The 27,744-nt window shown below is 37.4% G+C and overlaps 1 protein-coding gene across 1 annotated transcript in view; it reads left to right on the forward strand.

The window, feature by feature from the left end:
- LOC135079827 (zwei Ig domain protein zig-8-like) overlaps nucleotides 1-27,744 on the forward strand; it is a 226,804-nt gene that overhangs the window by 187,787 nt on the left and 11,273 nt on the right. The window contains exons 5-8 of the mRNA XM_063974442.1: nucleotides 697-881; nucleotides 6,674-6,790; nucleotides 7,275-7,368; nucleotides 9,210-9,337. Of these exons, the coding sequence (XP_063830512.1) occupies nucleotides 697-881; nucleotides 6,674-6,790; nucleotides 7,275-7,368; nucleotides 9,210-9,337 (524 nt within the window). The remainder of the gene's footprint in view (nucleotides 1-696; nucleotides 882-6,673; nucleotides 6,791-7,274; nucleotides 7,369-9,209; nucleotides 9,338-27,744) is intronic.

Raw genomic sequence — 27,744 nt, forward strand, 5'->3', positions numbered from 1 at the left:
ACATTTTGTAAATTAAGCCCAGTGAATTATATTTATGTAATTAAAATAAATGTAATGTCAAAAGTTTATTTGCAAGTAATGTGGAATAAAATAATTACAAAACAAATAATGATTTTGTGCTTAATTATTAAAGTTTGTATTTAATTGTATTTCATTATTATTCGGTATTATTTTTCTAAAGGTTGTCTGAAGAGCGAAAAGTAATCCAGTGGTTAAAAACATGCACTTGGATTCTCAGATGGGACACAAAACACGCTTTTAATTTTTTTTGTAATTTACCCCAATTTTGTAAGACAAGAACAAGAGAATTTGTTTGCATCAACAAGATTGTCAAAGGTTGGTCGTAGTAGTTCTATTTCAACTTATTTTTTTACCCAAAATGGAGAAGCCCTTGACCTTGCCCTTCTAATTAAAAATGATGATCAGCTTGAACTTGGAAGCGAACTCAAACAGAGATCACAAAACATAAATAAGGATTCTGAGTTTCTTCCGCCACTTCTTCTCAGCATGTTGTTCTGAAATGGTGGTAGAGCAAGCTATAATTGGGACATGTATAAGCGCCATGGATATAGCCTAAGTACTGATTTGAAACACACATCCTCCACCATAGAAAAAACTCCAAGTATGTATTAGACCAAGCAAGAACTCAAAACTCCATATTTTTTCATTAAAATTAACCATACTCTTTGTCCCCAGGGTGCACAGACAACGCGAATGGCCTCGGCACAGACGGAGTCCCAGAGCTGGACTACACAGACATGGATTTGGGACTGGCCCACCGGGGGCCCCACTTCGACCTGGCGTATTCCAAGAACGTGACGGCCCTGGTCGGAAAGACGGCGCAGCTGAACTGCAGGGTGCATGACTTGGGGAATAGAACAGTGAGTACAGCATTTACTAGAATCTTTGGGGATTACAGACGGAGTGCCTTAGCTAGACTTGGGACTGGTCCACCGGGGCCCCACTTCAACCTAGCATACTCGAAGAACGAGACGGCTCTGGTCGGGACGACGGCGCAGCTCAACTGTGCATGACTTGGGGAATAGAACAGTGAGAGGTTTTGCTATTCTTCTTCTTCTTAGAGCCAAAGCAAACAATACGTTGCGGCGGCGGTGTGACGCCGGAGCGGTGTCGTGAACTTCCACTTGGCATGGGGCACACTGAAAACCAGTGTCGTGGCTTTCCTCACCGTGGGCCACGGCATATGCTGAGTGGGGTCCCATTGCGATGGGCATCGCTGTTGCAACAGGGTGGCACTGCTCAGTTTACTTTTTATTTCCATGTAATATTTAAGTATGTGCTAGTTGTCTTAGTATGACGAAATCTTTGTGGTACAGTGCGGCAACGCATCTTGGCTCTTAGGCTGAGTTGCATAACCTAACTTTAACCGTAACTGTAACGATAACCGGTGCTTTTTATATGGAGTTTGATAGACTTTTGACATTCATTTGTTAAAGTTAAAGTAAGATGGTGCAACTCAGTCATAGTGTCTTATCTGCTATGACTACAGTAATGCTGAAGTTGGAATATTTTTTTAAGATGGCCGGTTCTTATTCTGTGGGCTACGTTTCATGGTCAGAATTAAAATACAAGGAGAATTTAAGTAAATCTAATCTTAAACTTCATTATAATCCTCTCTAGGGCTCGAACTAAGAGACTACAAGGGCTATTTAAATAATAGCTTCATTAATATTTATTACAATGATTCTAAAGTCTAAACTACTTACCTTAAAATTAAGAGAATATAACGAAAACATTATCTTCAAAGATTATTGTGTACTGCTTAGGCCGTTTTGAGTGGTGGGAGCCTGATGTCCTGTAACACAGGTATTTCATACCTAGCTCAGGCATCAGTCTCACAAAAACTTGTGACTGAAATTTAATGTAATGTACCTGTACTCTGTGTTATAAGTTTGTGATAGGAAAATAAACTTTTTATTATTATTAAGAGTTCCTCTAGCCTCATAGAAAATGATAGTATCGCTGATAGTAAATATAGTAAATTGTTCTCCGAATTAACGAAAGGTCCCGAATCCAGTTGCGTAACACTTAAATCTACCATTATCGCATACGAATTTCGAGCGACAATGAAAATAAGCCCCTTCGCGTGCGGGCTTACAGGGGATGAATTTATTTTGAAAACCCCTAATCCCTTATCCAAATGTAAATGGTTTCGGCTTAATATTTTCCACTTTAGCCAATATAGTGGATCAGACCGTGGTCGGACCCCGAGTCAGACTTAATTAGATTTGGTAGGAACTTTAGCTTTTAGTTGATATTAAGTTCTGATTACATGCGAAGTGACGTGCAAATACGGTTGGTCGAAAAGTTTAAGCTTTGGATTAGTGATGGTTTAGTGAAAGTTAAACTATCTACTTAACTGTATCGCACACCTAGGTAAAGGGTGTACAACTCAAAATAATTCAAAATCGAGTTTGTTGGTTTGGTGGAAGCGAGCTTCACCCGGAATCCTCAACCACGGAGGAACTGGCTATCTTACCTCTAACTGCCGGAACACAACAATGCTGTTAACATTGTTGTTATGGCGACAGACTTAGGTAAGATGGTGGTAGCTAGCCAGGCGGACTTAGAACATTTATTATTATTTATTATTAGAGTTATTGCGATTACTGTATTCTGCATTTCAAATTATTTTTAACATGATGATCCTTTTCAATGTGTCAAGAATCAAATAATGCTATAGTTTTTTTATTTTTTTGTATAATTAAACTCTTTACTGACAATATTTTATTTTTTACTAATTTATACTTAGACATTTAGGATATGCACATGAATCACAGTAGGTACATAAGGCAAACGTAGTGAGATTCGGAATTCTCTTCCAGTTAACCTTAGCGTTCATTTAATTTGCGTGAGAAGCAAGCGAGTCAATATTTTATTCATAACATGTTTTAAATTATATTCTAGTACCTACTCGTACATAGTGTACGCCCACAAGCAATTTTAGCTTTATGAAAAATGAAATTACGAAAGTACCTACTCATAACTTTATGAACATTTTTCTCATACACATGTGATAAACTAGCAAAGTTCTTCGCTCACGTTTTATTATACTTACCTTTGACATTAAGGTCGATATTTCGTTGAAATTACTTAATTTTGACATAGGAAAAAGTTGAATCGTTTTGTCCGTCTAGACGTAACAAATATTGATCTTAAAATCAAAACTGTTCTTGAAAGTTTTTACTATTATAGTAAATAATGAATTTTAGTTTTTTTTGTTAACTATTATTATCCAAGTAGCTGTCTGGTGGAGAGTGTAAGCCAAAACCTTAATTTGCTTTTGGCTAACTAGAGCGGGTCGTGCTCCTACAGAGGGGAGTAAAATGACCTGATCCAGGTAACCTATGTTTTTTTCTAAGGTCCAATCCAAAAAATATGGTAAACCTTTTCTTTTTATACCTCTCTTACGTTTTAATAAACTCATAAAGAATTATCACAACTGTATCCGCCTGGATATTGCAAAGATAAAAAATTTAATATCTCCACTCCAGAATAAATGTACGTAATAAACGCATGTACAGTTAAAATTTATCTCGAATTCTCGACCCTTTGCGTTTGCTATGCCCAAGGGCATCATAGGTCATCATAATGTAGCTCGAGGGCTTTACGGGTTTGACCATAAATCGTGGATAGTACGCGTTTTCATGCACTTCTTTTGTTTTTTTCCATAGCTTTTCATTTTTGTGCGAAAATAAGTTATGCCAATGTTGACAGCTAAGGTCACGTGTTACGTATTTTATTTACCTTAGCGAATGACATAATTATTCTGCTAAAACCAACAAACATTATTTAAATATCTCTGAGACTGCCTAAGCTGAACCTACCGTTTCGATTTGGTATTTTTCTTTTATTATATCTGTTTTGTTTGATGTACAATAAAGTATACCTTTAATAATTGAAGAGAATTCGATCCTGAACTTCAAAATCTACCTGTTTTCCAATCAGTTACAATTTTCTCCGAGATATACTAAGATTTAATTGGTGTTCAAGCTATAGTCCTGACCATAGGAATAGGCTAGTTTCCAATAAAAATTTTTAGTCCGTCAATTTTAATAAAAAAAAATATTGGACACCTATATTTTTAATTGTCAATCAAACAAATAATGACAAAGTTATAGTGCGTTGAAGTTCCGCGCGACGTCACAAAGTGCAGCACTTTTACGCACTCACTGACGTCACGGGCCTTTTCTTTAGAACTTTGGCACGCTTTATCTCTTTACATTTGCATTAGTTTTAAAAAGTGAAAAATAAGTGTCGAGTATTTTTTGATAAGCTAACTGACGGACTAATTAAAACTCTTGCTTTTTTACCCAGGAAACATCCCTATTACAGCGGTAGGAATCAGTTAATCAACTTATACACTTTTGGCACTTAATACTAGATTACTGATACACATTTGGAACAAGCCAAAACGTGTGTATAATTTGAATAATGAATCTTGTTGTATACTAAATTTCAGGTCGTTATTTTGCGCCACGTAACAGCTGACATCTTTAAGCTATGCGAACACACATATTGTGTGTCGATTTAAACGTTCTCAATATTTACGAACGTGCTCAACAATACGTAGAGCATTAAGATATTTATGTCGTCGTAATAAAAACGAGGACAACATCAATATACGAAATAATAATGATCCTTACATGTAATGGTGGAACGATAAAATTTATTTAAAATTGATTTTTATAAGCAGTACTAAGTAGCTGTGCCCGAGACTTCGTACGCGTGTAAACCCGTTTTCGCAACATTTTTCATTATTGCTCTGCTCCTATTGATCGTAGCGTGATGTTGTATAGCCTATAGCGTTCCTCGATAAATGGGCTATCTAACACTGAAAGAATTTTTCAAATCGGACCAGTAGTTCCGGAGATTAGCGCGTTCAAGTAAACAAACAAACTCTTCAGCTTTATAATATTAGTATAGATTATAATAGTTTTTGGGGACCATCACTCTCTATGATTATTTTTGTCAAAGCCCTGATAATAGTCTATAGTATTTTAAACTTTCAAGTTGCATTTTTAACTATAAATTTTATCACTCGAAATGTCGGGAGGGTAAAACCTTTTTACTTTTTACCTTTATAAAAATGCCAAATGCCGTAATAGTGATGATTTATTATTCTACAGTTCACTTCAATTAATCCGCTAACAGATATAATTAAATCTAGCAAAAAAGCGGCACGGCCGTACCATCCTTTTCTCGAAGCAATTCAGGCCATTTTCGACCGCCTGTAACTTCGTTGTGGATAAAACTAGAAGGCTGAATTTTCATTAGCTATGCAGGCATTGTAAAGACACGGTGTATTTAAAATTTCATTCAATTTGAACCAGTAGTTTAAGAATTATAACGGGTCAAAGTTTTTTCACTCACTGACTGACTCACTGACTGACTCACCGATCATCAAAATTCTAAGGCACTTCTAGCAGACCTAGAAGCTTCAAATTTGGAATATAAGTAGTGTTTGGTGTATGAATCAAGGAAAAACTAAAATATTTGGGGGCACGGTAGTGCAACCGCCAAGTCGAGTAAAATTTTTCAATTTCGGTCCAGTTTTCTAGATACATAACTGCTGTCTACAAAATACAAAAAGAAATGAGATTTGGGGGCACGGTAGTGCAACCGCCAAGTCGAGTAAAATTTTTCAATTTCGGTCCAGTTTTCTAGATACATAACTGCTGTCTACAAAATACAAAAAGAAATGAGATCCCATCAAAAACAATACTTGTCAAAAAAACCAAGTCTCGCAACTCAGTTGTTCTACGGTAAAAAGTTGTGAGATTCATGTAATACCAAGTCCAGGCCAGGAAATCTTTAACGTTTTACATAAATATATTGACTTGGCCATCGCATGAAAACACGTGTAAATTAAATTATTTAGTGCGATGGCCAAGTCAATAATTTATGTAAAACGTTAAAGATTTCCTGGCCTGGACTTGGTATTACATGGATCTCACAACTTTTTACCGTAGAACAACTGAGTTGCGAGACTTGGTTTTTTTGACAAGTATTGTTTTTGATGGGATAGTAGTTTACTAAAGTGAAAAGGGTTCAATTAGTACAAATTATACAATTAATGTTTTGACTAAAGGATTATAGTAGGTACCGTAAAAAGTTGAATTTAAAATTGTAATCTGCAATAACTACGAATTTTTGAACTAACATTTTTTGATTTGCGAGCTCAAAATTGTTTGCATCACTCTCTTTGGATTCTGATTCTTGAAATGCTTCGACCTGTACGTTATTAAGATTACCTGGGTGATGTATGTGTTGTAATAACAAGTCTGTTCTGCCATTCAACCAATCGTTTTAACTGTGTCTGGTCTCGTTAATCACTAGGGGTATTAAGCTTCATTTACAATTACCAACTCTAAGTTTATTTATTTTCTCTTTTATGTTTGTTTCTTGTTTAGTTTCTATCCTGTCAATTAATTAGTCCAGGTGGTCATCCATTTGCAATGGAGGGAAGTCGAACCTCAACTTCGAACTCCTCCTAATGTTCTTCTGATCAATTTCGTTGCGGGTCCAATGACAGTTTAACTTTCCCCCGGGACAAACTTGACCTTCACTGGTTGGGTTTTTATTGGCGGTCAAGATGTAGATCCTGGCTACAAAAAAAAATACCAATATTAACAGTAATATTTTATTCCAGGTATCATGGATACGGCATAGAGACATACACCTGCTTACTTCAGGGAGGATGACTTACACCTCCGACCAGAGGTTCATCAGCGTCCACAATCCTCACACGGAGGACTGGATTCTAAAAGTAAGGAACATAAGAACCTTTTTCAAACATTTAATCACATCAAATACGTGACGTAACTTTAATGCCCTTTTGACTCTATTTAAAAAAATGGTAGACTCAGCCTTGCAACCAGTAATTGAACTTTAGCTTGTACCTAATTACTGTAAAAATTCAAAAAAATCATTTCTTTTTAAAAAAGGTTGGTTTTTAAAACAGGTGCCTTTTGTGTATCTACTCGTAGAATCTCTCTCTTTTAAGAAATATGAATAGTGTCAGCGAAACTTCCAAACAGACACATCAGAATTTTATTTCATCAAGATGCAAGGCTATGAAAAGTCCTTCAATTTTATTGCTACTCTTTATAATATTATACTAGCAGTTTTTACATTCCCCATAAAAATGTCCCCAAACTTATTCAATTCCTGAACTTCCATTTCCAAAACCGCATAGGATTCAATTCAAATAATGCATGGTCAAGGAATTCTATCGCATAAATCTTCCACAGATCCGGTTCCCGCAGCGACGGGACTCCGGCATCTACGAGTGCCAGGTCGGGACCACACCACCTATCGGCCACAAGATGTACCTGTCAGTCGTCGGTAATACACTTTTTACTTTTTAAGAGCCACAGCACGTGTGCTATTTTTAGCAATCAACAATTTAGCCGCTTTTTTTAAGGTTATTAGTAATTTCATTGCACAAATTATTACTAATAGTCTCGTTAGCCCATCGTACTAACATTTTATTGCGAAATTGCTCTTTAGTAAAAACTCAAAATTTCTTTTACATGCAACAAAATGTTTAGTCACATCAAATGAGCTATCGTCTGCTCAGTTGTGTATGTAATTTATTGAAGCCAATTTTTGATTCTACATTTAAATAGTTCAATGGTGTCGATGTAATTTAAAATCCAAGAAACGGTAGGTATCAAAGATAAAGCTTACCACGAGGGGATAACAGAACTTTTATTCTTAAAAAAAGTTAGATGCGAAGAAAAGAATTTAAACGAATTTAAATCTAGTGCGTCAAGTTTTACAGTTTTGAAAATTAGGTAATTGTTTCATGAAAGCGACTGACTTTTGTGATAACAAAGTGTTTTCAGAAATTGACAGAGTAAATAAAATAAAGCCTTGATTACAGCAAATTAAAAGTGCTTTCCGTGAAACCATGAAATTGTAACTTTACATTTATAAATTTTCAAAATGACCGACATTCCGTGAAAATCCTAAGCTTGATGAATAATTTTAATGTTTAAATACAAATATTTATTCACAACAACCATTCAATTAAAAATGTTTTAACGAATGAAAAATAATTGAGGTATTTTCAACTACGAGTACCTATTTCAATTTTTAATTTCATTTACGAATACTTTTAACGATTCAATCAGAAGTTTTCTTTTGTTTTTCTTAATGACTTTAAGCCTCTAAAATAAAGAAATTTTAAGAGTATTGCAGTTGACTGTTACTTACAAGTCTGAAGTTTAAATAAACAAACTTGTTAGCAAACCGTCATTCAATTTATTTAGGCTGGGTTGCACCGTAAATTTAACTTTGACCAACGTCAAAAATTTGTCAAACTCCATACAAAAAACACCGGTTAAAGTTACGGTCAAAGTTAGGTGGAGCAACTCAGCGTTAGTAATCATAAACTTAGAAGTGTATTTACGGTTCAATTTGCAGAAAGCAATATAAGTTTTCAGTGTGTTATGAACATAACAGATCAAGGATACCTAGTTGAAAACAGTACATATAATATAATATGTAGGTGCTATAAAATTGGACCACTTTCGACTGAATGCGACGAGCGATGCAATTTCGTTTTATAGTGATTGATTTTTCATTTCAATGTTGAGAAGGATTATTGATTCACTTGAAAATTGTATGAATATGAAAGATGACAATAACTGAATAGTAGGTATCAAATTTTATTCATACCAAAACGTGGTGAAATTTTAACCCGTAACGGCAACAAGCATTATTATATTATGTTGTACTCGTAATATTTTATAGACGAGGACTGCTTACTTACTAGGCATAAATTTTGTAGGTACTTAATTAGTAATTTGTAGTAATATAAAAACTAAATATATTCTCGTGCTATGAGTGAGCCCACAAGTTGATCGACTGATCCTCAAATTGGCAGTTTGCACTGCAGTCTAACACCGACATTGTTATGTTACTGTGGCCTGTGTAATTATATCAAGTTCTTGACTTAATAAGAACTAGTTTCCCATACACAGATAATTCAGGGTCCCATGACAGTTTAACTTTCCCCCGGGACAAACTTGACTTTCACTGGTTGGGTTTTTATTGGCGGTCAAGCTGTAGATCCTTGCTACACAAGACTTGCAGCAGTGGGAACGAGAGGTGGGGATAGTCCTGTATTCAATACCCAGATTATCTTTTTATCTAACTATATCCATTTTGTGTTCAAGCAGAACCCCTGACGACGATCCTGGGCGGTCCAGAGCTGTTCATCAACACGGGGAGCACCATCAACCTCACGTGTGTGGTGCAACACTCTCCTGAGCCGCCCCCGACTATACGGTGGACTCATAATGATGAGGTGAGTGTCCTAACGTGGCCTCTCACTATAGGCCTTATACAGAAGCTCAAAGCTGCACAGCGTGCTATGGAGAAGGCTATTGCTTGGTGTTTCTTTGCGAGATCGAATCAGAAATGAGGAAATACGTAAACGAACTAAAGTCGCTGTAGCAAGCTGAAGTGGCAATGGGCAGGGCATATAGTACGCAGAACTGACGGCCGATGGGGCAGCAAGGTTCTGGAATGGAGGCCGCGTACCGGAAAACGCAGCGTGGGACGACCGACGACATCGTAAGGGTGGCAGGGAAGCGCTGGATGCAGGCCGCTACCAATCGATCAACGTGGAAAGCATCGGGGGAGGCCTGTGTTCAGCAGTGGACGTCCTATGGCTGAAATGATGATGATGAGTGTCTTTAAATTGTACCTTTTGCCTCTGGTAATAAGAAAGTCATCCTACTGCAGTGGAGACTAACTGACCTGAACGATGGTGATGTAGGTACAGGACTGAGGCAAATGATGACATCTCCAATCGAAGGCCTAGACTCACTTTGGGTTGCTGAACCATCGGAGTATGTAAGTAAGGAAGTGTGATGATAACGATCTGAGCTATATGGTACTCGCAATGTAGAATAGGATGGGGTCGTTTGCCATAGATGTCTTGAAAGGGTGAGATAGGGGGCATGTGTGAACATAAGGCCATCGTGAAGAGTCCAACGATATGTTTTCCTTCTATCTCTGGTAAATAAGAGATTCATTCTTCTGCCAAAAGCACTAAATGGCCTAATAATGATGATAAGTTTTACTAAGCAATAAAGCTCATGCAGAGTAGAATAGGATGCCAATCTTCCCTTAGATCTCGTAAAAAGAAACCGTGACATAGCTATGTAGGAACAGGCCTCTTACTAAAGCTAAGTCTACGACCAAATTTTAATACTCTTTTGCATCTAGTAAATTAGAGAAGTTCGTGCTCCACAGTGGAAACTAAATGACCATATTCCGGTTGACAACTTGAAGCTGATGATGCATGAGATAAACCTAAAAAAATCCACAAAGGAATTCCCGCATCTTTATGTATTCGCGGAACTCTCTAGAGTAGAATGTCTACGCACACAATGTAACATCGGTTGTGTGCTTCCCAAAATCACGCGCAATTAATGAAAAACTTTATCTCTTTATACACGAACGTGTCCAAATTCCACGAACAATACCAAACAATTCGAAGCGAAACCATACGACAAATGAGATCGCAATCTCTTAGCATTCAACCTCGGTTTTCTGCGCTTTGCAAATTGCCTGCTCTCTTGTGATATACGCGATGTAGCGGGAGCGAGAGCGAGCGCGGAAGTGGAAGCGGAAAATTTTTATAAAACTAGCGGCCACCCGCGACTTCGTACGCGAAGATCCCGTTTTACCCCCTTAGGGATGGAGTTTCGTAAAATCCTTTCTTAGCGGATGCCTACGTCATAACACCTACCTGCATGCCAAATTTCAGCCCGATCCGTCCAGTGGTTTGGGTTGTGCGTTGATAGATCACTATGTCAGTCAGTCAGTCAGTCACCTTTGAGTTATATACATTTAGATTACAGTAAAATTAGTTATTGTATATGACATCTGAAGTTCTGAACTAATAAAATTGATCTCATGCATCATGTCAGACCAGGGTTTACACTTTATTGCTCTCTCAATATCATTTTCTTTCGTCTTAGTAATAGAGGGTGTTTGGAACCTATGCGCTTTTATTGAAACATTCCCTTAGAGGCTTAGACAGTAGTTGCAATCGAAAATCTCTCCATAAACATCATACATCATCATTATCATCATCATTTCAGCTATAGAACGACCCAATGACTTCCACATCGCACGGTTAGTAGCGGCCTGCATTCAGCGAAATGAGGAAATCCGTAAACGAACAAAAGTCACTGACATAGCCCAAGTGGTTATCAAGCTGAAGTGGCAATGGGCAGGGCAAATATTACGCAGAAACATCATACATCATCATTATTATCAACGTCAGTTTATTTAACCTCCACTGCAGGAGTTCTCTCTAATTGTCCACAGGCAAAAGTAAACTAACATAAACGCTTATATCTCACCCGCTTCATCGTCCGCTCCCGTACCTCTCACACCGCAACTTTGGCGAGTGGATTCCAAAGTTTTATTTACAAGGGGGTGTACCAGTCGATTTGAAACGTTGCCAGAATGAGCTGTGAGCGCCGACCCCGGATTGGCTTGGCAGGGAATAAAATTGCGTTCCCATTGTTATCTTATGCCCCAGTTTTAGCTGCCACGATTGGATTGTCAAATCAAGTGCCATTGACAGACGTGGACAGCCGGAATGGAGCATCGGCGGGATGTCCAGGCCATTTGCACCCCAATTGACTATTTCGTTTGTTGTTGCTGCCTTTTTTGTGTTGGGGAGAGCAATTTATTATATAGGTCGTGTATCGTTTCAGCCAAATATTATAATTTACAAGACCTTCCACCCACAAGTATTTCCACAACGACCGGTCCTGAGCTGTCCGCAGCCAGGCAATTATATTTACCTATCTGAACATTAAACAGGACTAGCGGCCGCCCGGGACTTCGTACGCGTCGACCGTGTTTTACCCCCTTATGGGTTAAATTTTACAAAATCCCGTCTTAGTGAGCACCTACGTTATAAAAGGAACTCCCTGCAAAATTTGAGACTCCTAGCACTTATAGTTTCTGAGATTTCGTGATGAGTGAGTCAGTCAATCAGTGACCTTTCGCTTTTATAGATATACCTATAAGATTTGCTGTTTGCTTGCTGCCTGATCAAAAACGGCTTTATCTTTTCCACAACAAATTGATTCCTCTCATACCTGCCACATTATACAGCCTTGGGCTATCTAACTATTGGGTAACATAACTTTACGACTTCAACCAGAAGCTCCAATTTAATCTCCGTCCCTTAAACCGAAAAATACATTGTTTTGACAGTAAACATCCCAACTTTGCCAATCAATAACAAACTACAATATAAAGTACTTCCCGAATACCCCAGAGAAACGAATACGGCCACATTTTCAAACAACGTTGGAAACGAATAAGTCTCGCAAATTGAATAGGCGCTTGTTCCGTGCTGCACTTCTATTTCTTTCGAACAAATTCTCGGTGAGGCTTCGAAAGTTTCGTTGTACATACTTTCCTACACTAGGTATTCTACTTTTAGTAATCTGGTCGCTGCTAACGATCGTGCCATTGTCTGGAGAGAGCAGCCACTCCATCTGAAAAATTGGTTTTATTGTCTTCATAGACAACAATACCAATTTTGAGATAAAGTGGCTGCAAATAAGATAAACAATTACCTATGATGTCATCACCATAGCTATTATAATTGTGTATCATTGATCAACGTGAAGTTTGTGTTTTGTTTGTGAACGTGTGTCAACTTTCATAGGAATTGAAGTTACTTTTCTATCAAAACTGTCAAGCTGAAAACAAAGGAAAACGTCTCACTTCTCGCTCTCGGTTTTCTGTAAAGGCCAAGTTTGAACAAGTGGCAAGTGGCTTTATATAGTATAGACTAAGCGGCCGCCCGCGATTTCGTACGCGTGGTGGGGTGGAGTTTCGTAAAATCCTTTCTTAGCGGATGCCTACGTCATAACATCTAACTGCATGCCAAATTTCAGCCCGATCTGTCCAGTATTTTGGGTTGTGCGTTGATAGATCAGTAGTGACATAGTGATGTCAGTCAGTCACCTTTGAGAATATATTTAGATTTTATTTCAAATGTAAATCTACGATTTTCAATAAGCACTTTGAGACCTTCTTTACCAATCAACCGTTTTATTTTGATTACAATCGATTCTCATTAGCTCAGATAATACCTAGCCCTAATTCAGCTGTCTAATGAGCCTCCCAACCCAACACAATACAGACCACCTTTAGATCATAACAATGTGATGAGACTGATCTATTTGTATTGTGGTTTCGTGTAATTAGCGCCGTCCAATGCCAATTAGAGTGTAATGCGGACGCTGATGACTGTACTATCGGGGACTCGAACGCCTTGACACCTTAAGGGCCTAAATTGTTTGCACACACACGCTCGATTATGCTCCGCCCCCGTTCATTCATGTTTCGGGTCTAAGCAGCGTCGGCGCACCACTGTAGATGTTTGCCCTAGCAAACCAAGCTCTATGTAAAGCATTTAGGATTGAGTATTGCTTATTACCCGCATCCGTAGCGCTCGTTTGGCAACGTCGCATTTTAGTCAATTTGAAACCCAATAAAGAATCGCTAAAAAATATTATATGAGGCTTCGTGTAAAATTTGAACTAGCGATTTCCCGCTCGGGTCACAAAATTGCTATCGCACATTCCGAGGTAACTATGCAATTTCCCGAGAAAAAAGTAGCCTTTTCTACAATTATTGTTGATATTATGAGTGTAAATCTCATGATATTAGTTTAGCTAGTGAGGTGTATCAAGGAAACACGGGTTTAGCGTTAGACAGTATATTGACAACTGGGCGGTCGTGCCGCGATCGGGCGGCGCCTGCGCATACATAGATATAAGTACATACGTAGGTATAGATCCACCGCTATAGACTATAGACATTACATATCTCTGCCCTTAATCAATACTATAGGTATTTCGTAATAAACCAGAAACCAGAAGCATTAACCAAGTAAACCAAAATTTTGCTCAACCTTAATTAACTGTAAAACTTATATTAACTATGACATTAACAGCCAGTATACAAAACTTCTAGATTATCTAATCTACTTATTTAAATACAATAAACGGAAAACTATAAACCATAAGTGTACGAGTAATTTTAATCTGCTATATAATAATATTCTATTAATAACTAGCTCCAGGGAGAACTCAACATAACTAGGGACACTTCTAATTACAATATAGTTGATACATTTTTTTTTTGTGTGTAAATATTTTGTAAATAACACATAAAATATTTATTATAAGTAATTTTTTTAAAGTTAGTTTTTAAGTAGTTATGTAGAAACATTCAAATAATGATAATACAAGTAAGTGATGTTTTATGAATGATACATTAATCTTACTAATATTACAAATGCGAAAGCCTGTAATCCTGTATGGATGTCTGGATGCCAACATGTTTGCCACTCTTTCACGCAAAAACTAGTGAACGGATTTTGATGAAACTTTACAGTATCACTGCCCACAACCCAGAATAACATATAGGCTACAATTTATGACGATCCGTGACAAACCAAATTTCACGTGGGCGAAGCCGCGGGCAAAAGCTAGTACAATATAAAAATAAGACGATAGTAAGTACTTAAAACAAATCTTTGTAACGAGGTGGGTTATTTACTCTGCATTGTCTCATCGGGCGAGCCTGGGGCGGCTCAGGAAGGGGCGAGCGAGGGGGCGGCGGAGTGTCCTGTACATTTCCTTCTATGCAATCCTCAAACCGGTCCACCGACTCACTGTTCACCGCTTCAGGCGACTTCTCCCTGCTCGAACTAGGCGACCCCTGGCTTTGTGAATTGCCCAAGGTATCCGTGCTTTGACCTAGAGGGCTGGAAGGACAGATTAGTGAACTGCGTTTCCGTTGCTTAAGTTGATCGATGTGTTTGTGTGACTCCCTACCTAACTCATCGATAACCCTATAATCTGTAATTCCTATTTTTTTTTGTAACTTTCCCTGACACCCACTTATCGCGCCCGCTGTATTGACGCAGCCAAACCTCGTCCCCCGGGCTAAGGGCGCGCGACCCTGTAGCACCACTTTCCTGTTGTTGTTTTTGGGCCTTATGAACCTTAGTACTCCTATCTGGCCTTAGCGCATCGAGTTTAGTGCGTAACCTACGACCAAACATTAGTAAAGCAGGTGTTTCCCCTGTTGTGCAGTGTTCTGTGTTTCTATAATGCAATAAAAAAGTATTCAAAGACGCATTTATATCAGAGTTGTCCCTAATGGCTTTCTTAATAGTTTTCTTTACGGTTTTTACTGCATTCTCGGCGGCCCCGTTGGATGCAGGGTGATATGGTGCCGAAAATAGGTGTTCCACCCCTATAGACTGCAAAAACATTGAAAATTCGCTACTCGTAAATGGTGGGCCATTATCTGATACTATTTGTTTCGGTAAACCAAATCGTGAAAAAAGATCACTTAAAAACTTAATACTGTGACTAGCTGCCGTACTAGGTACCTGGGTGACCTCTAGCCATTTTGTTCTCGCGTCTACTAATACGAAATACATTTTTCCTAATATGGGGCCTAGAAAATCAACATGTACCCTGGACCACGGTTTGTCAGGCCACGGCCACGGGCAGGGCACGTGTCGCGGAGGCGAGTCGCCTTCCGCAGCGCACACCCGGCAGTTTCGGCACATCGCTTCGACGGCTTCGTCCATTCCGGGCCACCATACATAACTCCTAGCGAACGCCTTTGTTTTCACTATACCCATATGACTCTCGTGTAACTCTAATAAAACTTTTGATCTACATTCCTCTGGTACTACTACCCTGTGGCCCCACAAAACACAGCCTAGCTCTTCATATAACTCGTGCTTGCGGTTAAAAAAGGGCTGAAGGGCTTTAATTTCGTTTTCAAAAGGCCACTCACTACGAATGTAACTAAGTATTCGACTTAATAATGGATCACGACTAGTCTGCCTCTTTACATCATTATAGTCTAACAACATTGCATTATGGGCAAAATGTAAATAAGTTAGTTCAGGTGAGAGTTGTTGTTTAAAAGATGGGACCGCTGGTAAGCGAGATAATCCATCCGCCCCGTTTTGTTTTGATGACACATATTCAATATTATAAGTATAGGCGGATAACTTCATTGCCCATCTTTGTAACCTACTAGCTGCCATAGAAGGTATACCTTGTTTTGGTCCGAAAATAGCTACCAGAGGCTTGTGGTCCGTACGTAAAGTGAAAAACCTCCCATACAAATACTGATGTAATTTTTCCAAACAAAAAACAATCGCTAATGCTTCGCGTTCGATTTGTGAGTAATGTTTTTCTGCGGAAGTAAGTGCACGGGACACATAAACGACAGGCCGCTCGCACTCACCTGATTTCGCCATCGCGCCGTCTCGCTCACACTCCGACCTCTGACTCAGCACTCCACCTATACCATGGGCGCTTGCGTCGCAAGTTAAATATAAAGGTTTGTTTGGGTCGTAATGTGCTAAAACATCGGCGCTAATTAATATAGACTTAATTTTCCTAAAGGCCTCTTCGCATTCCTGACTCCAATGCCAAGATGTCCCTTTTTTTAATAAATTGTATAAAGGTGCAAGAATTGAACTTAAATCTTGTACGAATTTGGCATAAAAATTTATTGTTCCTAAAAATGCTCGCAATTCTTTTATATTAACTGGCCGGGGTATATTTAATATCCCCTCCACTTTTTCTGGGTCTACCTTTATGCCTTCAGCTGATATTATAAAACCTAAATATTTGACCTCGTTAGTAATAAAAGTGCACTTATTTTTTTTTAACTTCATTCCACTACTGTGTAGTCGTTGAAGTACTTTTTCTAATACTTGAAAATGACTAATAATATTGGGAGTACCGATTATTATATCATCAAGGAACACTTCTACATTTGGCATATCATTAAAAAGATTTGACATGATGCGTTGAAAAATACCTGGGCTCGAGGATAGACCAAAAACTAATCTTTTGTATTTAAATAGCCCTTTATGAGTGTTTATTACCGTTAAGTTTTCTGGGTCCTCCAGCTCCACCTGGTTGTAAGCCTGGGTTAAATCGATTTTTGTAAAAAATTTGGCACCGTTCAACTTAACTAATAAATCATTAATTCGCGGTAATGGAAATCGATCAATCTTAAGCACCGGATTTAACGTGACCTTATAGTCGGCACAGATACGCAGTCCACCGTCCGCCTTACGCACAGGGACCAGGGGAGTCGCCCAGTCCGCGCAGTCCACCGGCTCGATGACGCCGTCGCGCAGCATGGCGGCCAGCTCGGCCTCCACGCGCTCGCGCAGCGCGAACGGCACGGGCCGCGCGCGGCAGAACACCGGCGTCGCCCCCTCGCGCACCTGCAGCCGCGCCGCGCCTCCTCTGAACCGGCCCAGGCCCTCCGTGAACAGCTCCTTATATCTGTCGAGTAAATTTGACAGTTCTTTTTTATGGTTCATGGAAATATTGCAATTAATTTTATTTTTTATAACATTATGCAATAGGGGTATTTGAATTTTTAATTCAGAAAGCCACTGTCTTCCTAATAATGAAGTGGTACCACCCTCTATTACAAATAATTCTAATTTCTTCGAGCTACCTTCATATTTTACTACTGGATAAATAACTCCCAAAGGCAATATTTTGCTACCATCATAAAATTTGAATATTAAATTAGATTTTTCTATAGGTATCCTGCCAAAATATGTATCATATGTTTGTTTACTAATACAAGAAACTAAAGACCCCGTATCAATCTCCATAGGTAATTGAACCCCATCTACTGACACAAGTAAGCTTACCGCCTTGTAACTGTTTAGACTGAGTTGATGTAACTCTTCTTCAACAGGCCAGTCCTCTTCTCCCGATTCAGCTTGCTCGTCGTCTCCGTACCGTGGCGCCTGGTCCAACCGGTCTGTACTGTTGTCCGCCGCATGCACGTGAGCCACCATGTTATTCCCGCTGGCCCCGGTGCCTCCTTGCCGTCGCTTCGGGCACACTCGCCGCAGGTGACCCTTCTGCTTGCACCCTCCGCACACGAAGCTGCTATACCGGCAACTGTCGCTCCAATGGTCTTGCGCCCCGCACGCATAGCATTTTGTTTTCGAGTTGTCTTGTCCACTGTGCCGCCCGCGTGTGCCGCCGGCCCCGCGCGCCTGCTGGCCGGCCCCGCGCCCACGCCGCGCCGCCACCACGTGCACGGGCGCGGCCTCGCCCTCCGGCGCGCGCTCCACCGCCGCTGCATCCCGCTCCGCGGCTTCCATGGCACACGAAATTCGAACAGCATTTTTGTATGTTAACTGCTCCTCCGCGAACAATCTCTGTCGTATGGCCTCGCTTCGCAGTCCACAAACCAGTTGGTCCCGTAGGTTTTCCTCCAATACTGCCTTGAACTCACAATATTTCGATAATTTCTTAAGTTCCGAAATGTATTGTAAAATAGTTTCTCCCCCTGCTTGTCGTTTTTGACGAAAATGGTATCGTTCTGCCATAAAAGACGGTTTTGGGTGCAGGTGATCTGCCATCATCTTAACCACCACACCATATTCTTTAGCACTAGGTTTATCCGGGCTCGACAAATTGCTTAGAAGTTCGTAGGCTTCGTCCCCCATCGCCGCGATCAAAGTGGGTAGCCATAACTCTTCTTTTACGCCGTTAACTTTGAAGTACATTTCTGCTCGTTCCACGTACATAGTCCAATTTCCCGATCTCACATTGAACTCAGTCAATTTACCGATAGACATTTTAGCACGACACGATACGATTGCAGACCGCCACAATTTTTCTGCACGCGAAATAAATCCTCGTTAGCCAGTGAGGTGTATCAAGGAAACACGGGTTTAGCGTTAGACAGTATATTGACAACTGGGCGGTCGTGCCGCGATCGGGCGGCGCCTGCGCATACATAGATATAAGTACATACGTAGGTATAGATCCACCGCTATAGACTATAGACATTACAGCTAGTTAGGGCGAGAAATACAAAATCATACAGTTACTTTCGAATTTTACTTATTTAATAGGTATTTAATTTATTCGGAACTTATAATTTAAAACAATATGTTATTGAATTAATTAGTAAAGAGTTAAGGAATATTTGTGGCTTAAAAACAATTATTGTAAGATCTGGCTATAACTTTCTTAAATCCTTGAATGTAAATAAAAACTTATAATAGGTTTCTATTTATTTTTAATGCATATTTTGTTTTCCGTTTTAAAGAAACACTTACTACGTTATTAAAATTTCATATAAATATTGCACTAGGTAGCAATGATCCAGGTAATTGGTTATCGTAAATATTATAATATTAAGTTAGTTTTATTTCAAACTAGCTGACCCGGCGAACTTTGTTCCGCCTTAATGGCAATAAATAAACAGACTTTTTTTTTAATTTCGAACGGGATAAAAAGTATCCTATGTCCTTCTCCTGGCTCTAAACTACCTCCCTGACAATTTTCAGCTAAATCGGTTCAGCCATTCTAGAGTTATAAGTGGTGTAACTAACACGACTTTCTTTTATATATTACTAGCTGACCCGGCGAACTTTGTTCCGCCTTAATGGCAATAAATAAGCAGACTTTTTTTTAATTTCGAACGGGATAAAAAGTATCCTATGTCCTTCTCCTGGCTCTAAACTACCTCCCTGACAATTTTCAGCTAAATCGGTTCAGCCGTTTTTGAGTTATAAGTGGAGTAACTAACACGACTTTCTTTTATATATATAGATTCAATTTTTTATTGCACATTAAGTGTCTTTACACAAGGTCTTAAATCAATAACAATCAAACTTCAAACTAAATAATACTTAAACAGTTAACAATGTATAGATAAGTTTGTAAGTAAATATAGGAATTATTTTGAGAGGCATGGTTCAGTAATCGAGCGGAGGTCAATAAAAAGGCAATCAAACTGTCCAATTACTAGCACGGGTCAACACAAATCAATCGGTTTTTGATCATCGTAACTTCACAAAAAAACAAAGGAGAGAATAATATTCTCTCCTACGACATATTATATACGACAGATCGCCAAAGCAAAAAGCAGACAGACCTCGTATAAAAACACAATATTAAAAAAAATACATATCTAATTGTTTGTAACCAAATTCTATTATTAAAATTCTAAGGCTGAGTTGCACCATCTTACTTTAACTTTAACAAACGTCAAAATTCTGTCAAACTCCATACAAAAAGCACCGGTTACCGTCATAGTTACGGTCAAAGTTAGGTGGTGCAACTCAGCCTAAAACTAAGAAAGATTGAAGAAAAAGAAACATTTCGTTTTAAACCTTAACCGTATGACAATAAAGTGCACAATGGTATTTCGTATTGCAACCTAAGCCCTGATTGTCTCTTATTGGTCGTAGTAAAAATATAGTAAAATGCGTAACCAATTAGAGACGGGGTGAGCACGTGACCGGAGCGATGCGCTTACGCTAAAATTTCTACAAAGTGGTCAGGCGGAAGAGTCCCCGATAGTACAAAGGCTGCACGTCAAGCTTTACACTGGCCATTTTATGCAGTTGCAATAGAGTCGATTTTGCAACGAAAACGTAAAGTCACATGTGCAAGCTGTACAAAAGCTGCTATGGCCTCCGTTCGTGGGTTTTAAAATAGCTAATTACAGTTTTGAAATAACTTTTGTAATGCTTCTTTGTGATTTGGCATCATGTGAAATTTTAACACTGAAAATGACAGAACTTTTGTTGCTTTACTTTGAAGTTTATCATCCTATGAATAAGGTAGAATATAGCAATGAAAAGTTTAGTTAACTGGCATAGTAGTTTCTTTTAGTAGGTACTTACACGTGTAGTGATGAAGACATACTCGTATATACCTTAGTTACCAAAATTAAACCGACACCTTTTCCTTTACTATATTATTTAAGATTACACAAAATGCAAGCCCTAAAATCTCTATTATCTCAATAATCTTTCTTTTCAGTAGCTTCAAAATCAATTCATTCGATATAGCATGTCCTCGACATACAAAATCTACAAGAGAATCACGTTTTACATCTCAAATAAAGTTATGTCAATTGACGAGTGGGTTTAACCTGGAGATAATTTTAGCAGAAATGTCAAATGAACGTTTTACAAATTTAGCAAATTGTTTCTGCGAAAATTTCTAACACACGTGCGTGTTCATTTCTTGGAATCAGAATAACATAATATACAGGGTGTCCCGTAATGCAACGTCAAGCCGGAACTGGGTGTTGAGGCAAGTTATGCTGGTTATCAGAAAAATATAAAAAAAAATCTATGTAGCATATTGTCAAAATAATAGGCATTTAAAAAAATATAAAAAAATCTACTCCCTGTGACGGTCTTTTTACTCGTGTTGCCACAAATTTTCACTTTTTCCAATTTTTTTTTTGTTTTGTAACCCTGAATAATGCTTCTCTAAATTGTTATCAAAATTACAAAACCAGCTGCTCCAGCTTGGATGAAAAAAATACATTATTCCCAAAAAAAATTTCAAAATAAAAATTTTGCCTAGTTTAAACTGACTGTACTGAAAAAAAATTGTACTACGCGAGTGTGGCAAGTGACGTCATAATTTGGCGCATTTAGTAAGGATTCCAAAATGGTATAACACTTGGTAAATTCTTGCTGTAGTTGTCGACAATTTTTGTTTTTTTTGGAAATAATCCCATTTTTAACTTTATTTACCTTGGTTAAAAATTATTATTCTAATGTGCCCAAAATTCAAGTTTCTGTGACTGACTACCGTACAATCAGTCACAGAAACTTTTGACACCATGACAGTAATTAGTAGTTGACATACTGTGACAAAAGTCACCCGTGCGCGCGCGCCTTTACTACCTGCTCTGCCTGCACTTGTACTTGGTAACAGGGATAATAAGGATATGAAGTTTCGGTTATGGATACGGTCACGGATATGAAATCATTTCAGATTATCCGAAAGTTTCGGATAATTTCGGTTACGGAATTATTAGAATTTCAAAAATGTAGTAGCAAGATGCTGCGTGAGCGTGACCCACATAGCTACTTTATGTACCAACTAAGACGACACCTATGTATGATAAAGGTAAAACAGGCTGGCATATTAGATGGTGCCAGGGAATGCCAGACAAGTTGGTAACAAATATTAAGATTTAAGGTACAATTCCAAGACGTGCCGCAGACCGCAAACTGCAAAACTCTATGAAATCGGCAGCGCGGCATTGCAGCTGCGGCGTGTATACTGCAGATTTCATAGAGTTATGCAGTTTGGAATTGTACCCTTAAACCGCCTTTATCCGAAACTATCCGTAACTTTTGAATCAGTGTCGGTTACGGTTATGGATATTTTTTTTATTTCGGATATCCGATAGTTTCGGTTACGGTTACGGATATCCATAACATCCCTGCTTGGTAAGATGGCCCTCTCCGTTCCGCTCATACCTTTTAAAATGGCTTCTCCACCTCACTTAAGCCAGAAACTTGAATTTTAGGCACATTAGAATAATAATTTTTAACCAAGGTAGATAAAGTTAAAAACGGGATTATTTCCAAAAAAACAAAAATTGTCGACAATTACAGCAAGAATTTACCAAGTGTTATACCATTTTGGAATCCTTACTAAATGCGCCAAATTATGACGTCACTTGCCACACTCGCGTAGTACAATTTTTTTTCAGTACAGTCAGTTTAAACTAGGCAAAAATTTTATTTTGAAATTTTTTTTGGGAATAATGTATTTTTTTCATCCAAACTGGAGCAGCTGGTTTTGTAATTTTGATAACAATTTAGAGAAGCATTATTCAGGGTTACATAACAAAAAAAAAATTTGGAAAAAGTGAAGATTTGTGGCAACACGAGTAAAAAGACCGTCACCGGGAGTAGATTTTTTTGTTTTTTTTTAAATGCCTATTATTTTGACAATATGCCACATAGATTTTTTTTTTTTATTTTTCTGATAACCAGCATAACTTGCCTCAACACCCAGTTCCGGCTTGACGTTGCATTACGGGACACCCTGTATATAGCTTATAAACTGTGTCATTTGTTCTGATATCTATAATTTAACTTGTTATTGTAATTTGCTCTATTGTAATTTCAACTTATTATTAGATTCTATAGAAATTATGGGCCTTTGAATGAGTTTATTCGGTTCGTGGAAAAATACATATTATTATTTGATAGGTATTGACTAATGTAATGTAATACGTAGGCAGTTTTCAGGGTCCTGTGTGAATGGATATTTAGAAAAAATGTCTCTAAACTGTCAGTTTCGGAATAGTTGGACCAATTTTGATAGGCTTTATTTCAGAAAAAAAAAAGGATTTAATTTTGAAACGAAATCCGTGACAGAGCGAAGTCCACTCATGAAAAGCAGAATCCCATCAAAAACAATACTTGTCAAAAAAACCAAGTCTCGCAACTCAGTTGTTCTACGGTAAAAAGTTGTGAGATCGATGTAATACCAAGTCCAGGCCAGGAAATCTTTAACGTTTTACATAAATTATTGACTTGGCCATCGCACTAAATAATTTAATTTACACGTGTTTTCATGCGATGGCCAAGTCAATATATTTATGTAAAACGTTAAAGATTTCCTGGCCTGGACTTGGTATTACATCGATCTCACAACTTTTTACCGTAGAACAACTGAGTTGCGAGACTTGGTTTTTTTGACAAGTATTGTTTTTGATGGGATCTCATTTCTTTTTGTATTTTGTAGACAGCAGTTATGTATCTAGAAAACTGGACCGAAATTGAAAAATTTTACTCGACTTGGCGGTTGCACTACCGTGCCCCCAAATCTCATTTCTTTTTGTATTTTGTAGACAGCAGTTATGTATCTAGAAAACTGGACCGAAATTGAAAAATTTCACTCGACTTGGCGGTTGCACTACCGTGCCCCCAAATATTTTAGTTTTTCCTTGATTCATACACCAAACACTACTTATATTCCAAATTTGAAGCTTCTAGGTCTGCTAGAAGTGCCTTAGAATTTTGATGATCGGTGAGTCAGTCAGTGAATCAGTGAGTCAGTGAGTCAGTGAGTCAGTGAGTGACAAAATTAAGTAACTTTGACCCGTTATAATTCTTAAACTACTGGTTCAAATTGAATGAAATTTTAAATATACCGTGTCTTTACAATGCCTGCATAGCTAATGAAAATTCAGCCTTCTAGTTTTATCCACAACGAAGTTACAGGCGGTCGAAAATGGCCTGAATTGCTTCGAGAAAAGGATGGTACGGCCGTGCCGCTTTTTTGCTCGACTTGGTGGGGGCACTGCCGTGCCCCCAGATACAAAAGCAATTTTACTTAACACGCTTGCTAGCTTTTGCCCGCGACTTCTCTTCATATATTTTTTATTTTATTTATTTATTTGATCACCAACAAGGTTACATTGTAGCGATTACAAAAGTAATTAAAAAAAATGACACTTGTTAAATGCAAACTTAATCAATGGTGAAAACAACATGCGTTAGAGAAATCAACAGCAATTAGGGGTTAAAGAACTGAAAATATTTATAAGACGTTTATAGGGAATTGTACAATTTAAAAGATTGTGTTGCTCTGAAAACAAAGATTTTATTTATTTTGTTAATTAGCACTAATATACAATGTAATTTCACTGTTCAACTTAAAACTATTAACCTCACCTGAAAACAAAGAAACGACATTCAAAGTTTATTATTTAAATTGTCAATTCCTTTTTAAAATCTTTACAATAAATTATTTCTTGCAAATCATATTTATTTCCGATCTGACACATCAGTGTCATTTACGAAGCAAGTTTAATTTTATAATACTGACATTTTAGAAGATCGTGAATAATAAACAATAGTCGCGTTTACGAAGATAGTCAGTAATTAAGAAACTAGTTTCTTTACATCTCCGCCCCACGACAGAGAAAATTTTTGCTAAAATTTTCATTTACAATAAAGATTAATAAGCTAATACCTATGTTACTTAAACATTTATATATATATTATGTATCTATTTTATACTTATTTACTTAGTTTTTGTTGGTATTGGTATAATCTTTGAAATGTGAAAGAGGTTTGATTCTGTCTTTTTATGTCCTGAATCAATTTTGTATAATGAATTTGATATTTTTTCGATTATTTTAAAGGGACCAATTTTTAGTTCATCTAATTTTTTTCTATTGAGTTTATTTCCATTTTCAACATATACCATATCTCCTATGTGAAAATCTATTTGTATTCTATTTTTATCGAATAATTGTTTATTATATCGCACCCTTAATAATATAGGGGCACAACTCAAAATTTTTGGTTTTTTACTTTTTGTACTAGAGAGGCATATTTTCGTCAGTTCTACAAGATGGCTTTCACAGAAATCGAAAACAATGATCAGATTAAAGAGTTCTACATTTTGTGCCCCTTCCATACTTTCATCTATCTTCCCGCTAGAAGGGCTGAATCAGAGACATGCCGGTATTTGTCGAATCCGGCCCCCGCGACTGTGGTCCAATTTGGAGTTGTGCCTTTGTGTGACAAACTTTTAAGTAAGTGTTAGTGAGCTAAGTCTAATTAATTCCATATATTTCTAATAATATGTTAAATTTTCATTTTTATTACATTGAACAAGTCCCGTTAATCATAGAAAATTATAAAATATAACTTTAACTTTAGTTAGACGGACCATGGATGGGTGTTTGTACTTAAATTTATAACTCTCCTATAAAAGTAGTTAGCTTCTTGGTATTAATTTTCATACCTATTGGTTGATTAGGAGCCTATAGAATGTTTTATCGCGATGCTAAGAAATAAAGCGGCGATTATGAAATATTTCCCGACAAATAAACTAATGATTTATAAAATAAGAGACATACTTACGTGTTAAGGCTATTAACGTTCGCTCGGGGCTCGGGTTGGCTTTTTTCTTTATTTATTTCATGAATAAACGCACTAGTCAGCCAAAGGGTGAATTACTTTAATATGTTAGTGTTATAATTTATAATTATATTCTTTAATTTATTACGTTCACATAAATTGATGCTAATTTATCACTCAGATTCTGAGGACTGAAGATACATCGAATTTATTTTAAAATTATCTTTTCACGTATTAAGTTACTACAATTTTACTGATCAGCTATTAGAACTTGAAATTTTCAGTTTGTCTTAAGTTCTAAAGTGCTTTTTGTCTTAAAAATATGAGTTCGTAATGTAATCTTGTGTTAACACCAGTTTTTATTAATATGTGGCAAATATTGTGCACAAAAGCAAAGAAAAAAGATCATGGAGTTTGTGATAACAAACCAAGCATACTCTGGGATAAAAATTGTACAAAATAATAAATATTGGGTGTCCAATATCGTCGTAAACCTTGTGTACCTAGACTCTTTGCAATACTGAAGTCAAGCAGGACGTAAAGGGCTTCTATTTGGAGGGCTAAAGATATGTATTGAGCTTTCTAATCACTAAAATGATCAAAAGCAAAATGATGATGAGTACGGAAAAATTAAAAGCAGCTATCTTCGATGGACTGCAAATCCGTGCTCTTATAAAAGGCTGTATTTGTAAACCATATAACACAAATTGAATCTGAAGCATGGCTAAGATGCTTTAGTAGTAAAAGATTTTTTGGGGAATGTTAGAACACCAGAATAGATATTCTTGTGTTCAAAATTGGTTGCTAAAATCCTTCAAAAATTACACACGCCAATTTGAGTATTAAATTGTATTTTTTACAATAGTCATTTGAACTGATTCCCACATAATGTGGGTGATTATAGTAAGGGACAAGGAGAACGATTCCTTCCACCAGGACAGCAGGATAGTGGAAAAAAGATACCAAGGTACTGGCTGTTGGACTTTAATAAGTGATTATCCTGAACAAATCCATAACAGAAAACCTCACAGAAAAAGTGTTTGTAGGTTTTTTCTTTAATTGATAAAAAACATATTTTTTATAGGGTAAGAGTCCCTATCTATCTAAGTAAAAATATTTTGAATGCATAAAATTAGTATTTTCATGTCGGTTTTCTCAGAGAAATAGCTAATAGTCTTTATATTAATCTAATTCGACATATCTAATAATTTTCTAGTATTCAGCACCCTACTCTTATACTGAATTGGCTATAAGCTACTATACCGCACAATAACTGTCCCCAATGTTATTGGGCGTAAATCAATATAAAAATCGAATAATACACTTATTTTTAAATATTAGAGAGCAATATTAGGGAATATGCCATAAAAAACAATTCAGCCTAAGGATTAGATGGGCACAAGTACAAGTAATACCCAAAATCACAACAACAGAAATAGTAAAATAAGGGCCTAACTTTGAAATATTTTTTTAAACAATTTTTTTACATACTCATAATCAATATTTCCAAAAATGTCTCATGTCAAATTATATAACAGATACCAGTGATGAAGTATGCTTAATTTGAAAGTTGTAGCTGATAAAATAAAGATGTTAGAGCCAATTATGTAAAAAACCGCGATCCGCCGATTGGTTTTTTGGCTTATCCCAAAAAACTTAATTTTGGAGTTGTGCCCATTCATTATTAAGGGTGCGATATGTATGGTTTATTTTTGAATTTTCCAATGCTATTTTCCTATCCCTAATCCATTCATCTTCAGATATATCTTTTTTTAGTTCTTCTGGCAGTAATGAAATATTTGTACCGTCCAAAATGTATTTTGGTGCAAAACCTGTAACTGTATGTTCCGTGTTGTTATAATTTTCCACACAAATGTGTGCAGCAGTAGTCCAAGCTAATTTATTTTTTCTTTCATTTATTTTACATCTTATCTTAT

Source organism: Ostrinia nubilalis, chromosome 17 (genome assembly GCF_963855985.1).
Source record: "Ostrinia nubilalis chromosome 17, ilOstNubi1.1, whole genome shotgun sequence".
Lineage (NCBI taxonomy): Eukaryota > Metazoa > Arthropoda > Insecta > Lepidoptera > Crambidae > Ostrinia > Ostrinia nubilalis.